This window comes from Bos grunniens, chromosome 14 (genome assembly GCF_055505025.1).
Source record: "Bos grunniens cultivar Pamir isolate PY7600 chromosome 14, Bosgru_T2T1.0, whole genome shotgun sequence".
Lineage (NCBI taxonomy): Eukaryota > Metazoa > Chordata > Mammalia > Artiodactyla > Bovidae > Bos > Bos grunniens.
In genome coordinates this window covers 16217017-16233010 of record NC_141178.1, presented here as the reverse complement: position 1 = coordinate 16233010, position 15994 = coordinate 16217017, and the positions used below count along the sequence as shown (strand labels likewise).

Below are 15994 nucleotides of genomic sequence, written 5' to 3'. Positions count from 1 at the left end.
TTGCAGAGTGTTCCCAAAAGAGCAAAGGGCCCAAGCTCCACATCAGGTTCCCTAGCCCGGGGGAGCTGTATGGAGAGGACGAGCTCATAGAACAACTGGCTTTGAAGGCCAGTGGGCTTGACTACAGGACAGCTGGAGGACTTCAGGAAACACAGACCCCACTCTGAAAGGGTGCACACAAAATCTACATGCTCCAAGAACCAGAACCGAGGACGTAGTCTGAAAAGAGCCTTTACTTGCTGATTTTAAAGCTTCCCAGAAACGCAGGAGGCAGCTGGGAGTCCTCCTGGGGACACCGACCTGGCAAGGATGTGGAGGGAAGGGAATCCTCATACACTGTTGGTCGGAATGTCAACTGGTGCAGCCAATATGTAAAACAGAAGGGAGCTTCCTCAAAAAAAACAAAAATCAAACTACTACACAATCCAGCAATTCTGTTTTGGGAGACATTTTCAAAGAAAATAAAAACACTAAATTGAAAAGATATGTGCATCCCTATCCTCACTGCATCATTATTTACAATAGCCAAAGTATGGAAGCAACCTAAGGGTCCATCAACAGATGAACAGTTAAAGCATATGTGGTATATATACAATGGAACTCTACTCAGCCACAAAAAAAGAATGAAATTTTGCCATTTCCAACAACATGAATGGACTTGGAGGATATTATGCTAAGTGAAATAAGCCAGACAGAGAAAATCAAATACCAGATGATATCACTAGTATGTGGAATCTAAAAAATTAAGACAGAAACAGAGTCATAGATACAGAGAACAAACTGGTGGTTGCCAGAGGGGAGATCTGTGGAGGGATGAATGAAATAGTTGAGAGAGATTAAAAGACACGAACTTCCAGTTAAAAAATAAGTAAGTCGTGGGGATGCAATGTACAGGACTGAGGATATAGCCAATGATATTGAAATAAATCTTTATGATGACAGATGGTAACTAGACTTATCTTGGTTATCATTTTGTAATGTTTTTTCAAGATAAACTTTAATTTTCTCTGAACTGATTTATATTAGGATCATACCACTCTAATGGCAGAAAGTGAAGAGGAACTAAAGAGCCTCTTGATGAGGGTGAAAGAAGAGAGTGAAAAAGCTGGCTTGAAACTCAACATTCAATAAACTAAAGATCATGGCATCCAGTCCCATCACTTCATGGCAAATAGAAGGGGAAAAAGTGAAAACAGTGACAGATTTTATTTTCTTGGGCTCCAAAATCACTGCAGACGGTGACTACAGCCATGAAGTTAAAACATGCTTGCTCCTTGGAAAAAAGCTATGACAAACCTAGACAGCATGTTCAAAAACAGAGACATCACTTTGCTGACAAAGGTTTGTATAGTCAAAGCTATGGTTTTTCCAGTAGTCACGTATGGATGTAAGAGTTGGACCATAAAGAAGGGTGAACGCCGAAGAACCGATGCTTTTGAACTGTGGTTCTGGAGAAGACTCCTGAGAGTTTCCTAGACAGCAAGGAGATCAAACTAGTCAATCCTAAAGGAAATCAACATTGAATATTCCTTGAAAGGACTTATGCTGAAGCTGAACTTCCAATACTTTGGCTACCTGATGCAAAGAGCCAACTCACTGGAAAAGATCCTGATGCTGGGAAAGATTGAAGGCAGGAGCAGAAGTGGGTGGCAGAGAATAAGATGGTTGGATGGTATCATTGACTTAATGGACATGAGTTTGAGCAAACTCTAGGAGATAGTGAAGGACTGGAAAGCCTGGCGTGCTGCAGCCCATGGGGTTGCAGAGTTGAACACAACTTAGCAAATGAACAATGAAAGCCTTCGAAAGAATTTAATACATAACTGCCTTTTCCCAAAACTGGTACAGACACTATGGAGAACAGTATGAAGATTCCTTAAAAAACTAAAAATAGAGCTACAATACGATCCGACAATCCCATTCCTGAGCATATATCCAAAGAAAATCACAATTCAAACAGATACATGCACCCCAATGTTACTGCAGCACTATTTACAATACCTAAGATATGCAAGCAACCTAAACGTCCATCAACAGATAAAGAAGATTTGGTACATATATAAAGGGAATATTACTCAGCCATCAAAAAGAACAAAATAATGCCATTTACGACAACATGGATCAACCTAGGTACAGTCATACTAAGTGAAGTAAGACAGAGAAAGACAAATATTATATGATATAGCTTATATGTGAAATCAAAAAAAAGGCCACAAAAGGACTTATCTACAAAACAGAAGTAGTTACGAATGTAGAAAATAAATTTATGGTTATGGGGTTGGGGGGAAAGAGGGGAGGAATAAATTGGGAGACTGGGATTGTCACATACACACTACTGTATATAAAATAGATAACTAATATGGACCTACTGTATAGCAAAGGGTACTCTACGCAATACTCAGTAATGGCCTATATGGGGAAAGAATCTTAAAAACAATGGATGTACGTGTATGTATGTGGCATGCTGCAGTCCATGGGGTGGCAAAGAGTCAGGCACGACTGAGTGACTGAACTGAACGTATATGGATAACAAATTCACTTTGCCATACGCCTGAAACTAATATAATATTGTAAATCTATACCCCAATAGGAATTTTAAAAAATTATTTGAAAAAAGGATTTGAGGCAGCCAAACTAAGTAGAGTTTAACTGCGATTCTGAGATCATTCTGACAGTCAACAGTTATCAGTGTAGTAGATGCTCTAACTTTTACAGTTGTACCCAACCATACTGCTGTTAAAAAAGAAAAGAAAGAGCCAGCAATTCATCAATTAAAGTGTTGCTGCTGCTGCTGCTGAATCGCTTCAGTCGTGTCTAACTCTGTGTGACCCCATAGACGGCAGCCCACCAGGCTCTTCCGTCCCTGGGATTCTCCAGGCAAGAACACTGGAGTGGGTTGCCATTTCCTTCTCCAATGCGTGAAAGTGAAGTCGCTCAGTCGTGTCTGACTCTTCACGACCCCATGGACTGCAGCCCACCAGGCTCCTCCACCCATGGGATTTTCCAGGCAAGAGTACTGGAGTGGGTTGCTATTGCCTTCTCCAGATTAAAGTGTAAGACTCTCTAATTAACTAACTTACCTATATATCTTAAACTCTTTCAGCCAATCCACCTTTCATGTTAAGGTTCTGGCAGAGTACTGTACTGCCCCCTTAATAAGCTATCTATCTACTTGTGAAGGTTAAAAAAAAACAAATCTCAAGTTGTTACTACACACACCAGTATCTGTTCTCCAAAAACTGACAGACTGATTTTAATTATTCTTCCAATTAACTGGGCTTAAATGACAGTAAACACAGTGAGGCATTATCACAGTTGTGCAGATCAGACTAAGATTTTAGCCAGCCCCCACCCACCCACAACCACATCACCCCGAAGAAACCCCCACAGGCCACGCTACTGAGTCTAAGCCGAGACCTCTTACCCTTCAGCACCTGGGATGGCCTTGCCAGGATTCGAACCTGGGTCATCTGTATGGTCAGACAGAGGCTTCCAAAGAGCACAAGACCAGCTTCGGGTGCGGGTCCCTTCCTCACAATTAAAATTCTGAAAAGCCAGGCATTTTCAGAGAACCCCGTTTGCAGAGGCAGGTTATTACTAGATATTGAAAATAGAGAACTCAGCGGAAAAAATGAACATGAGGATCAGGCTACACGTTTACAGCTAAAGATACTTCCTGATATACCATTTCCTTTTATCATGATCACCTTAAAAAGGTAGGCAGGTAAAAAGAGGGCCTGAAATTTTCTACAGATAAAGTTACTGCAGAAGTTGTCACTGACAGAATTCTTCTAATGGGACTGACTAGTCAGAACAGTTGTTAAGGAAAACCAGGGTTGTCTCAGGAACTTTACCTTGGCATTTTTCTGGATTGGGCAAAACTTTGGACCTCTTTTGAGGCAGATTTATTCGTGGGTCACCAACCGTCAGTCCCAGAATAGTACCTGCTGGAATTTCTGCTGGTGATGTTATCCCTTTAGCAACAAAACAAGACGCAAACAGGAAGTTATTCACAAATACATATTTTGCTTTCATTTTCAAATGTTTCTAATGAAATTTTCATCTTGGGCTGATTTTGTAAAGATACACATTCCCTTTTATCTCCCCAATGATACTTTCAGAGAATAAATTAACATTCATAAAGAGTGAAGTTTCTTACCAAAAACATTAACATAACAGGTCATTTTACAACATGAACATGTATGTTCCTATCAATAACTACAGGAGCTTTACACACAAATGCAATCATGTGTGGGTAAGTAAGATTTCAGTTTAGTAGCTAAAACATTTAGTAGCTAAAGCATTTCAGTATATGCTTTTACCTACATTAACAGAATACCAGTTATTTATTTAAAGTTTTAACATCTCATTCGTGTTTCTTGCTGTATTTTAACAGTTTCAAAGTAAAAAGCACCACTACATTTAGGTAGCTCAGCTGCAAGATGCTCTTTTAACCCAGTTCCCACTCCTCCCTTCTTTCCCAGTACAACCCAGTGTTCCCCTGTATGCATGCTGAGTGCTAAGTTACTTCAGTTGGGTCCGATCCTTTGTGACCCTATGGACTGTAGCCCGCCAGGCTCCTCTGTCCAGGGGATTCTCCAGGGAAGAATCCTGCAATGGTTGCCGTGCCCTCCTCCAGGGGATCTTCCCAACCCAGGGATTGAACCCACATCTCTCACGTCTCCTGCACTGGCAGGCGGGTTCTTTAGCGCTAGCGCCACCTGGGAAGCCCCATTCCAGCGTATACCTCCCAACAATTCAAAAACGGCTTCTTGTCTGCGATGAAGGGAAACACTATCAGGATTCTTGCAGGTTTCAATCCACCAACGGTGAGGTGTCTTCTCTGTGTCCTCTCCCTCCTAGAAAACAACAACTCCTGTTCACCAGACAAACAGTGGATCAGTTAATAATTTTGGTTAAAACGTTTGTGCTACTGGCCTCCGTCCTTGCATCCTCATTTCTTAGAATGAATGTTTCTGGAGAGGAACCAGGGAAATTGTCACATCAGACTAACGACTCTTCTAATCAAAGACAAGGACGTAGGACTGTACTTCTCTCAAGATTTCATATACTAAGAAGAATATCTGCGGTTTTCTGAGAGACTACCTAACTTAACACACGCCTGTGGTCTCTGGAGCACAGAGCCAACATGAGAGACCTTGCTCCTTGCTCTTCTCCCAATACTACCAACCTCATCGCCAGACTAAGCAATAAAACTTTCCCCACTGAAGAAAAACCAAAACAAAACCCCTTTTGAAGAAATCTTCAGCAAAGGAAGACATTACTACTATAGTATTTCTAGAAATTTCAAGAAATACTGTATTTTACTTGCCTTTTTTTCTGAACAGAACTAGGGACTGAGGTCTCAAACAGCACTTCGAGTACCATATGTAAGACTGGGAAGAGAACTTTACAGCTGCGGTTCATACCAAAGTTTGCTGAACGGGGATGTTACCCTAAGAGTCTAACCTATAATATTAATACACTGAGCCCTTTACCTCACAGAAACTCAGGTAGCACGTGGTTCAAAGTACATACCCTGGATCCAAACTTTGCAGGTTCGAATCCTCCCTCTGCAAGTTACTAGCTAGCGTGGAATGCCTAGTCAGCTCCAGGCACTGCCCTAAGCCTGGGGCACAGAGTCAAGAAGAGGACTGCCCCGAGCCTGCCAGCAGGAAGCTGAGAGTCTTGAGACACAGACCTCACAAAGACATGCGAACAAATCTAGACGTAAAAACTGAGGAACGGAGCTAGACGGAATGAAAACAACAGCAAGGATTTAATTGAACTTGGAGGTCAGGAAGGAATTCTAGAAGAAAATGATATAGATATTGAAACCTTTAGACTCAGCCAAGAAGAGGGGTAGAGACAGAAAATTCAGACAGTCTCAAAGGGACATGAGATCTGACACATTCTAGAACCTGGAACCACTGGAATAAGACGGTGTGGCTGAAGTGCCGAACATGAGAAGAGATAAGGCCAGACAGGCATGGAGGCACAAGATTACCAGTCAAATTAAGGGCTTTGGATTTTTTTTCTCACATACAGTGAGAAGCTATCCAAAAGCTTTTAATCAGGAAGTAGCTCGATGAGCATAAATTGTTAAAATGGGACTACCCTGGTGGTCTAGTGGTTAAGAGTCCGCTTGCCAATGCAGGGGACATGGGTTCGATCCCTGGTCTGGGAAGATCCCACATGCCTTGGGGCAACTAAGCCCGTGCACCACAACTACTGAAGCCTGCGTGCTCGAGAGCCCGTGCTCTGCAACGAGAGAAGTCACTGCAACGACAAGTCTTTGCACTGCAACTAGAGAAAAAGCCCGCATAGTAACAAGACCCAGTGCAGCCAAAAATAAAACATTTATTAATTAAAAAAAAGAAAAGAAAATTACACTTCACCTTTAAAAAGAAAAAAAAACAAAAATTGCTAAAATATCACTTTGCCTCCTGTGTGGAGAAAGGAGCAAAAAATGGGAACAATGAATGAAAGTTGAGAAGCTGCTTCAGGACCCAGGCCAGAGATGACAGTGGTTGAGACTAGTGTGGAAACAGTGAAGAGAGAGAGGTCGCCTTTGGTTTTTAAAGTTTATCTGTCTTCCAACAGGTCAAACTCTGATCGGCTCTATCACCATATCAGACATGTCCAATCTGCGAGAAGCATGGACACTGAGGCACTGATACAGGAAAACAGACCAAATCTGAACCCCAAGTGAGTCTGATTCCTCATCTACTCTCTACTCCCTAGACCTGTGCAATCAACATGGTGGCCACTTGACACAGAGAGCTGTGAATTTACCTGTTAATCACTAAAATAAGTACAAGTACCAATCCACTTCCTTGGTCACATGAGCCACTCAGTAGCTACCTGGGGCTGGTGGCTCCCGTACTGGACAGCACAAAGAAACAGCATCCTTGCAGAAAGTTCTACTGAACAGAGGTACATGTGACACATTGCTCTCAACCTGCTAGAGACCATCCTGAAAACGAACCCCAGAGAACGTGTATCACACAAATACAAACAAAAAAACCTGGCATATACTTTCAGGGATTTTAGGGGCAGCTCCCTGTTACCTACTTACCTATGGTGGAGAAGTTAAGACCCTTTAAAAAATTCAGAAGCTGCAGGAGCAGTCTGTATTTAAATGAGAACAATCAGTTTACTTGCTACATTCACTTAGATTTGCTATTCTAGAAGTGAAAGATAGAGTCTTTGATAATAAGCATAACTAGGCAAACAAACACATATAAGCTATGGCCACAAAAGCTGCCAAATTATATGCTGCTGCTGCTAAGTCGTTTCAGTCATGACCGACTCTGTGCGACCCCATAGACGGCAGCCCACTAAGGCTCCTCTGCCCCTGGGATTCTCCAGGCAAGAATACTGGAGTGGGTTGCCATTGCCTTCTCCGAAGTTATATGTTAGGTTTTGCAAATTTGCTAAGAAGGACCTGACCAGAATAAAGCAACGCAATCAGGTTTACTCTTACGGTGTGGACGGAAGCAGCTTTGAGCGCCTCAGTTAAGATGCAGTGAGAAAGAGGACCGATCAGCCGGAATCTGTTCATCTCCATAGTCAAATCACTGAAAGAAAGAGAAGGGCTTTATACTGCATGTAATGTCTGCCTCACTGACAGAAACAGAGCACGCCTTCACTGAAAACGTTCAGTAGGTTCAGAGTAGGTTCAGCCCATACCGGATCACGATGCCTGTGGCTGGAGAGAGCCAAGAATATGGCTGCAGTGGATCTCTAGTTCCATCACCAGTGACTTTTTTAACTGGTTGAGCGTTTTCCCCATCATCTTTCCGTTTTCTTTTCTTGCCGACTTTTTCTTCAGGCAGGTCAATCTGGCTTTTCTCTTGAGAGGGTGTCAGAAGGGGATCTGGGATCTGGACAGTTGCCTTGGTAGGTTCCATACACTGACACACTGCTTTTATCTCCTCTAAGATATCCTAAGGACACATTCAAACATTTTAAACTCTGAATTTAAATAAAGTTTAAGTTGGCTTAGTTTATTTTTTCTACCTGTAAAAATTTATATTCTTATCTCACACAAATGAAGCTAAATTTAAAATCGTCAAAAAGCTTGATTCCTCTGAAAAGCTTTTTTGATTCCTCTGAGTAGTGCTTGACACATAGAACAAAAAAAGAACTCCTAAATGTCCAAGATTCATGAAAACAACATGACTACTCTGACCAATTTTTTTTTAAACTAGTTTAAAGATGAATTTAGAGAAAATTTATAGTCTACTGTATAAAAGCAATGAGTATGCTAATAGAGGGAAGCTAAGCTAAATGCAGTATTAAAAAATTGTCAGAATTACTCAAAACAGATTCTCATCATCAAACTGGCTCCAACAAGCACATGAATACCAATGAGCCAGTTAAGGACAATGGAAGCATGAGTCCAACGCACCATTTCAAGCCATTTGCGTAAGACTGGTTTCATCTCTACTCCTACTCAGGGCTTACCAAAACTCAGGCCAAGATTTGCTTCACTTATTAATACTAACATAACTATCCTCCCTATATTCCAATACCAAGCAGTCAGTCAAACTTTCACACTATTTAAATTTCTGTAGCACTCATTTCTTACAGTAATCAAGAATACAGTGACTGAGTGATGAGAAATAATGTCAAGGATTATACCTGTTTAAGAGCTGGATGAAGCCAGATCCACAACTGCCTGCTCTCAGAAGTGTCACCAGGGGTCCCCTGGGCCTTCCACATAAATGTCACAGGACCCAGCATTTCTAGGGGATACTTATTTGCCCGGTAAAGCATGACACTTCCTTGGCACTTTCCAGACAAACAGTGGACTGCGGCAAAAGTCAATCCTGACATAAACAAAAACAAAATTCCAAGATCATTTACTGTCTATCTTCATAAAAGATGAGGTTTTAGTTTTGGTCATTGCTTAGATCAAACCCTGGCACATGATAAGTTCTCAATAAAAATTTATTGAGAAAATGATTTAATGAATTTTGAGTTTCTTCCTATCTAGATTTACTGCACCAGAATAATGGTTCTCTCATTTTATACTTAGTATGTTAGAAATGATTTAAAAGCTACCCCAAGCTTTCCTTACATGAATATACTCGTTAGGAATAAGAACTATCTCCGTAAAGCCTGTTTAAATGCCAAAATGCTTACTGCTACTGCTAAGTCAGTTCAGTCGTGTCCGACTCTGTGCAACCCCATAGACAGCAGCCCACCAGGCTCCCCCGTCCCTGGGATTCTCCAGGCAAGAACACTGGAGTGGGTTAGGGTTAACTTACAGCAGACACTTGTTCATGAAATGAACACATACACAGACTTGAACAGGACTCAGCTTTGAAACAAGTTTACCTGTGTCTATGCTACACATTGAAGAAAGTGCTTTTAGTATTTCTTCCTCTTTGCCCTCCAACTCCAAACAGCAGTAGTAGGATAAATCCTGTAAAAAGAGGGAGATACAATTAAATACTTGAATTTCCATTTAAAATGTAAGTGGTAGTATCTTACTTTTCAGAAAGGAGATATGTGTTTTATCCTATATTCACAGATAAGTTCCAAGCGGTATGTAAAAACTATTGCCTTTAAGGATTATCCCTCCCCAAAATCTACCTAAAGTGAAAAATCAAAGTAGAATAAGCAAGACTGTAATAAATTCAGCAAAATCATGTTAAGGATGCTCACTTTGGTTAGCTAATTTAGGGCTTTAGGATTATTCAACACTCAGCCTAAAGACACATGAGACAATTTATCACATATTTCTCCCCTGCTCAGTCTCTCTCTTTTGTTTGTTTAATATTATTTATTTGGCGGCTCTGGATCTTAGCTGTTGACATGAAGGATCTAGTTTCCTGACCAGGGATCAAACCCAGGTCCCCTGCATTGAGAGATGGAGCCTTAGCCACTGGACCACGAGGGAAGCCCCATCCCCTGCTCAGTATTAACCACGATATCCAACTTTGACTAAGCAGTGTACAAGGAAAAATGCGAGTAATGAGAATAAAGCCTTATCAATTTAAATAGGATGAAGAGAGCTCAGACTGAGCTAATAAAATCAATTATGTTAAAGACATAATAATGGTTAATAGTTACTGAAAGGTTACTGAGTGCCAGCGTGGGGTTAACTCCTTACTGGACTGTCATTTAATCTTCCCAACACCTGATGATCAGATGCCAGCATTAACTTATTTGCCGGGTGAGGACATTGAGACAGAGACTGCTACTTGAACAGTCATATCATCAGAAAGTGGAGAAGCTGGCATTCGAGTCAGGCTCACTGACCCCCGAGCTAACCCCTCTGCCACGGGTCCGGTAAGCAAATCTAGTACATACGGAGACTAAAATGCAAAGCACAGCAAAGGCTCCAACAAACCCATGTTCATCTGTGCTGACAGAAATCTCCCAGCAACAGCGATCCACTCCCAGCTGTCAGTGGCAGATGAACCCCACTCGAGTGTGTACAACTGGCTGACAGCAGAGAATGAGGGTTAAGAGCATGGAACTCTGGAGCCAGACTGCTGCTGCTGCGCTGCTGGGTCACTTCAGTCGTGTCTGACTCTGTGTGACCCCAGAGACGGCAGCCACCAGTCTCCCCCGTCCCCAGGATTCTCCAGGCAAGAACACTGGAGTGGGTTGCCATTTCCTTCTCCTGAAGCCAGACTACCTGGGCTCAAATCCCAGCTGCACCACTCGTTAGTTGTATGGCTATGGGTAAACTGCCCAACTTCTCTGTACTTCAGCTTCCTCATTTGTAAAATGGAAATAATAGTAAACATTTACCCTATACTGTTGCTATAAGGATTAAGTGAGTAAACATATGTAAAGTACTAAAACAGACATTAAGAATTCAAAAATATTTATTACTAGCTATTATTTTTATTACTTAGGGCTGATGTAAAGAAACTATGGGATAACCTCAGCAAAAACTCTGCCCCAAATGAGAAGTAACTAGGTCTGCCTTAAAATCTGAGCAATGGTAGTGGAGAAAGCATGGGCCAGGGGAGTCAGCTTCCAAGAGCTAGGTAGGTCACCAACAAGCTGTGTGGCCCTAGGCAAGTCACTTGATCACTCCAAATCCCAGTTCTGCAATGTAAAATGAAGAATTTGACTCTAATCCATGATTTCTGCTACTCAGTCTTCAAATCAGAGGCTCTTAAGAGGTCCCTGTATTTTACTTTATACCCATTAGGATGGCAATTATCAAAAAAAAACCCCAAAAAACAGAAAACACCAAGTTTTGGTGAGGATGTGGAGAAACTGCTGACGGGCATGTAAAATGGTAGAGCTTCTATGGAAAACAGTACGATGGTTCCTCAAAAATTTAAACCAAGAACTACCACATGATCCAGCAGTTCCACTCCTGGGCATGTACCCAAAAGAACTGAAAGCAAAGAACTGAAGGGATGTTGGTACACCATGTCCACAGCAGCATTATTCACGACAGCCAAGAAGTGGAGACCACCCAAGAGTGGATCAGCGTTGATGGATGAATGGATAAACACAACGTGGCATAAAATACAGCGGAATATCATTCAGCCTTAAAAATGAGGGAAATTCTGACACATGATACAACATGGACAAACCTTGAAGACATCATGCTGAGGGAAATAAGCCAGTCTCAAAAATACAAGTATTATATGATTCTACTTATGTGAGCCACCTAGAGTGGTCAAATTTATAAAGATGAAAAGTAGAATGGTAGCTGACAGAGACCGGGGCGAGACAGGAATGGGGATTTAGTGTTTAATGGATGCGGGATTTCAGCTTGAGAAGACGAACACGTCCCAGAGATGAATGGTAATGACAGTCACACAACAATGTGAATATACGTAAGACCTAAGCAATAAGTACCACGCAAGTGCAGACTTAAAAATACAATGGCAAATCTGACGTTATGTCTTTTTTACCACAGATTTTTTTCAGGTTCCTGTATTGATTATTCTGCTATATTGCTCTCAAGAGGTATCAGAGGATGCTAATACTAAGAGCTTTCTAAAGCTGGTCAAGGCCATCCTGCCATTGAAAGGCCCTCTGCAAAGAACAGATTGCTAAGGGAAGTCGCTCAGTCATGTCCAACTCTTTGCGACCCTATGGACTGGGGTCTTTTGCGACTACCAGGATCCTCAGTCCATGGGATTTTCCAGGCAAGAATACTGGAGTGGGTTGCCATTTCCTTCTCCAGGGGATCTTCCCGACCCAGGGATCGAACCCGGGTCTCCCACATTGTAGGCAGACGCTTTACCGTCTGAGCCACCAGGGAAACCCACAGACTGCTAAACATGTACTGAAAAAGAGGAAGCGATTTCATGCGGAGCTGGGGGGACTGGGGCAGGCTGCTGGGGTGGGGGAGCTAGGACAGCCAAGACAGACAAAGACTATTACACAGCTCTAAAATCAGCTCTAAAATCAACTGTCCTCTCAAAGACGTTAAAACACTCTTCCCAGCGGAGACGGTTCTCAAATATCTATGGTGGCAAATGACTGCTAAATGAATCAATGCTGAATCAACCTGGAGCATGACCAACAAGACCCCACGGGCTCTGGTTTCTTATTTCTCCAGAACTACTCTCACCCTAATGTTAGCCCTGCTCTCTCTCACTCTCTTCGTCTTTGTCACAGTGCGTTTATTTCAATCCTTCCCTATCTGGCTGCCTTCTGCCTTCCCCACTCTGGCAATTTCTTATCCCTTAGAGCTCGGCTCAAATATCACTTGCATGGGGAAGCACTCCTCTTCCCGTTATGAATACTCATAGTATTGCACAGTTTTCCCTTATAACAAAACTGAATTTTAGGCTAATTATCTGATTGTCAGTCTCCCAGCAAAACTTTAGGCTGCTTCAACTCCAGCATCTAGCAAAATGGTTCTCGCCCAGTAATTATTTCTAAAATACATCATGTTAGATAGAACTCTTCTAAAGGGGTGGGGAAGAGTCTAAACAGCAACAGAGGGGAGCACGCTGAGCGGCCGCCGGCTTCGAAGCCTACCTGGAGGAGGCAGCGGCTCGTCATGGCCCGGTAGCAGGCTCTGTGGCTCTTGACTGTTGGCCTCTCCCCCAGGCAGTAGCCCCACCTCTTGACCATGTGAAACCGCTTCGCGTGCCAGATGTGAGTTTCCAGCCATTTGTTCTTCTTTTGTCTCCGGTTAAATTCCAGTATGCGGTTTATGTGACATCGTCGAGCTTTATGGCACTTATTTTTTGAGTGTTCTTTTTTCTGATGAACTGCTTTCTCTGCCTGTAGTTTCAAGAAGACAGGCAGATCCCCTTTTGTGACCATCTCAAAACAAAGTTAAGTGTTAGGAATTCAAACAGCTAATTTTAGGGGAAGTGAAATACCTTACGGACGCCATTAGTTTGTGCAATTTTTTAATTGGTGATTTTTTCCAACGAAAGTAGAGGAGGTCACAGAAAGAATGAAGATTTTAGGAAAAGGCAAACCTAGGAAGGAAGCTCAGTTCTATCAGTCACGAACTGGGCAAACTTTGGGGCCTGGGAAGATTAGAATATTTACAAACTGTTCAACATAGTAAGTCAAACTGATGTGTGGCTATCAATATCAGACAGCAATAAAGAATAAATGCTAGCTCTTCGTTGTTCTCTTTCTATAGTTTTTTTAACCTCTAAGATCATAATTAAACCCAAAACTAAGGACCAAAAATATAAAAGTGGGAAAAACCTACACAATTCATACCACTTAAGTACTGAAAGACAAAGGCTAAATGCTATCATGAGGAAACAGACTTCTCATGAAATCTAGAAAGTACCAAATTCCTGTTTAGTTTTCACTCTTCCTCTCTTCCATAGCTAAGCTAAACTTCTGTGGGAAAAACTCTTCTCCATTAGTGTGTGGGCCCCTTAAGAAGATTTTACCTTAAGAGACTCTAACCCCACCACCAGCTTCATGCCAGTACCTAGAAGGCACTTGATAAACAAATTTTGAATCAATTAATGAAGACATAAGGTGCTTAGACAATCATAGAATGACCAAACCAAGAATTTTGGTAAAGCCAAAAACAACAGGACTTGAACAAAAATTAAATCCAAGTTCAAGTTTTCAATTTTAAAAAGGACAAAAGGCAATCTTTTAACCTTTCAGCTCTAGACTGGTCACATTCCAAAGTGCAGAGCTAAATTACTTATCTAGTAAGAAGGTCTAAATTTATTTTAAATCTGACTGGGGAATACCAACTGTTTAACGTCATAAAGAGAGAGAGGCTGCAAATGCTATATTTAAAAGTAGCTATAATATCCAGCAGCCTGCTAATTTGGGGGGTATGGGGTGAAGGGGGGAAAGGTAATGATAAACCAAAAAATATGCAAAATGAGTATGTTGTTTCTTAGTTTTCATTTTAATAAATTCTATCAGGCTAATACTTCTCAATTTCTTTAAAGAACTACTAACCTAAACATTTACATTAAGGGATTCTCATACCTCTTTCTGGGCAATCTCCCGTAACCGCCGAGGAAGGCGTTTGACATTGTGGCTCATGGCTCTTCGTCTCATGTGCCGTGGCAGAGTCTGGAAAACCAGCGAATTAGAAGATGTCTGGGTCACTGCTTTCAACATGGCACTGATTTCAGCAGCTCGGGCTTGAGCAAAAGTAGAAGCTGTTGAAGGAAATAGCAATGCCATTTAAAAACTCATCTTGAATCAATACTTTTCCTGGTAGATTTCAGAAAGATTTTTAAATACACAAGCTTACAATTCATCCACTACCCTAACCCCTAATAGATTAATACCAATAGTAGTTATTTCTGTATTACATGACTGGGAAACTGTCCTTCAACTTATATTTTTCAAGTTTTTTGCAAGGATTCAGTTCTACTTTCCTAATCAGAAAAAAAAGTTTAAAAAATAAGCTTAAAAGGTTTTATTTTTAAAACAGAAGGCTACATGCAATATAATCACAACTGTTCTTAAGTGTTATCCCACCAGAAAACAAAGAAAAAACAAAATCTTAGTCTTGATTCCAAGGGTTTTCTTCCTTAACAGTGTCTGCTTTTTTACAAATATATAACCATAAGTATTTTTAGTTTTATTGAAAAATAGACTCTTTTTTTTCCTAAAGAATAAACAAAGTGCTGGAGACACTTAAGTGAATTCCTCCAGGAAGGCATAGAGACCATAAGAATACAGGGTTATGAGGTAGTGGGGGTGAGGGTAACGAGGGGGCATCAGGGAACGAGGGGGCATCAGGGAACGAGGCAACAAAGGGCCTGGAGACAGGAACTTACAGGCCTTGGCTGCCCTCAGACTGCACTGAATTTGGTTCAGTGCATCTTTGGAGACGCGTGCTGAAGAGTATGGATGGCATTTTATATTTTTTAACAAGGAGGGAGTGGTGCCAACGACAACTTTAAGACAAAAAAGACAAATCAGGACCTCTAAGAAGATGGCGAGTGGGGGCGGGGAGAGCACGCAGGCCCAGGCAGTGAGTCCAGGCTGCAGGTGAGACACGCCTGAAGTGAAAGTCGCTCAGTCGTGTCCGACTCTGAGACCCCATGGACTACACAGTCCAAGGAATTCTCCAGGCCAGAATACTGGAGTGGGTACCCTGTCACTCCTCCAGGGGATCTTCCCAACCCAGGTCTCCAGCATTGCGGGCGGATTCTTTACCAGCTGAGCCACCAGGGAAGCCCAAGAATACTGGAGTGGGTAGCCTATCCCTTCTCCAGCAGATCTTCCAGACCCAGGAATCGAACCAGGGTCTCCTGCATTACAGGCAGATTCTTTACCACCTGAGCTACCAGAGGGCACTAGAAATCTGGCTGCAGGAGAAACAGAGCTCACAGTCCAATCACGCTTGGCTTCCGTACAAACACCTACCGGTTATATACTTGGGAATCTCCTGAGAAGTGCCCTCGGGACCTGCTTTCCATCCTCCCTTTTTTCTAAAGGTTACCCTGGAGGAAGGCTGCTCCTTTACATCAGACTCGGCCAGCGGACGGTGGGTCGTTCTGGTCTGCCGCTGTCGGGAAGTTCCAGGATGAGACTCTAGTATGTT

The 15994-nt window shown here is 42.1% G+C and overlaps 1 protein-coding gene across 1 annotated transcript in view; it reads right to left on the bottom strand.

Moving 5' to 3' along the window:
- The window catches only part of POP1 (POP1 ribonuclease P/MRP subunit), a 35109-nt gene that overhangs the window by 11242 nt on the left and 7873 nt on the right, over positions 1 to 15994 (bottom strand). Inside the window, exons 3-11 of the mRNA XM_086336050.1 lie at positions 15817 to 15984; positions 14422 to 14597; positions 12976 to 13224; positions 9346 to 9433; positions 8647 to 8834; positions 7693 to 7949; positions 7487 to 7580; positions 4748 to 4859; positions 3855 to 3974 (exon numbers count right to left, since the gene is read on the bottom strand). Of these exons, the coding sequence (XP_086192176.1) occupies positions 3855 to 3974; positions 4748 to 4859; positions 7487 to 7580; positions 7693 to 7949; positions 8647 to 8834; positions 9346 to 9433; positions 12976 to 13224; positions 14422 to 14597; positions 15817 to 15984 (1452 nt within the window). The remainder of the gene's footprint in view (positions 1 to 3854; positions 3975 to 4747; positions 4860 to 7486; positions 7581 to 7692; positions 7950 to 8646; positions 8835 to 9345; positions 9434 to 12975; positions 13225 to 14421; positions 14598 to 15816; positions 15985 to 15994) is intronic.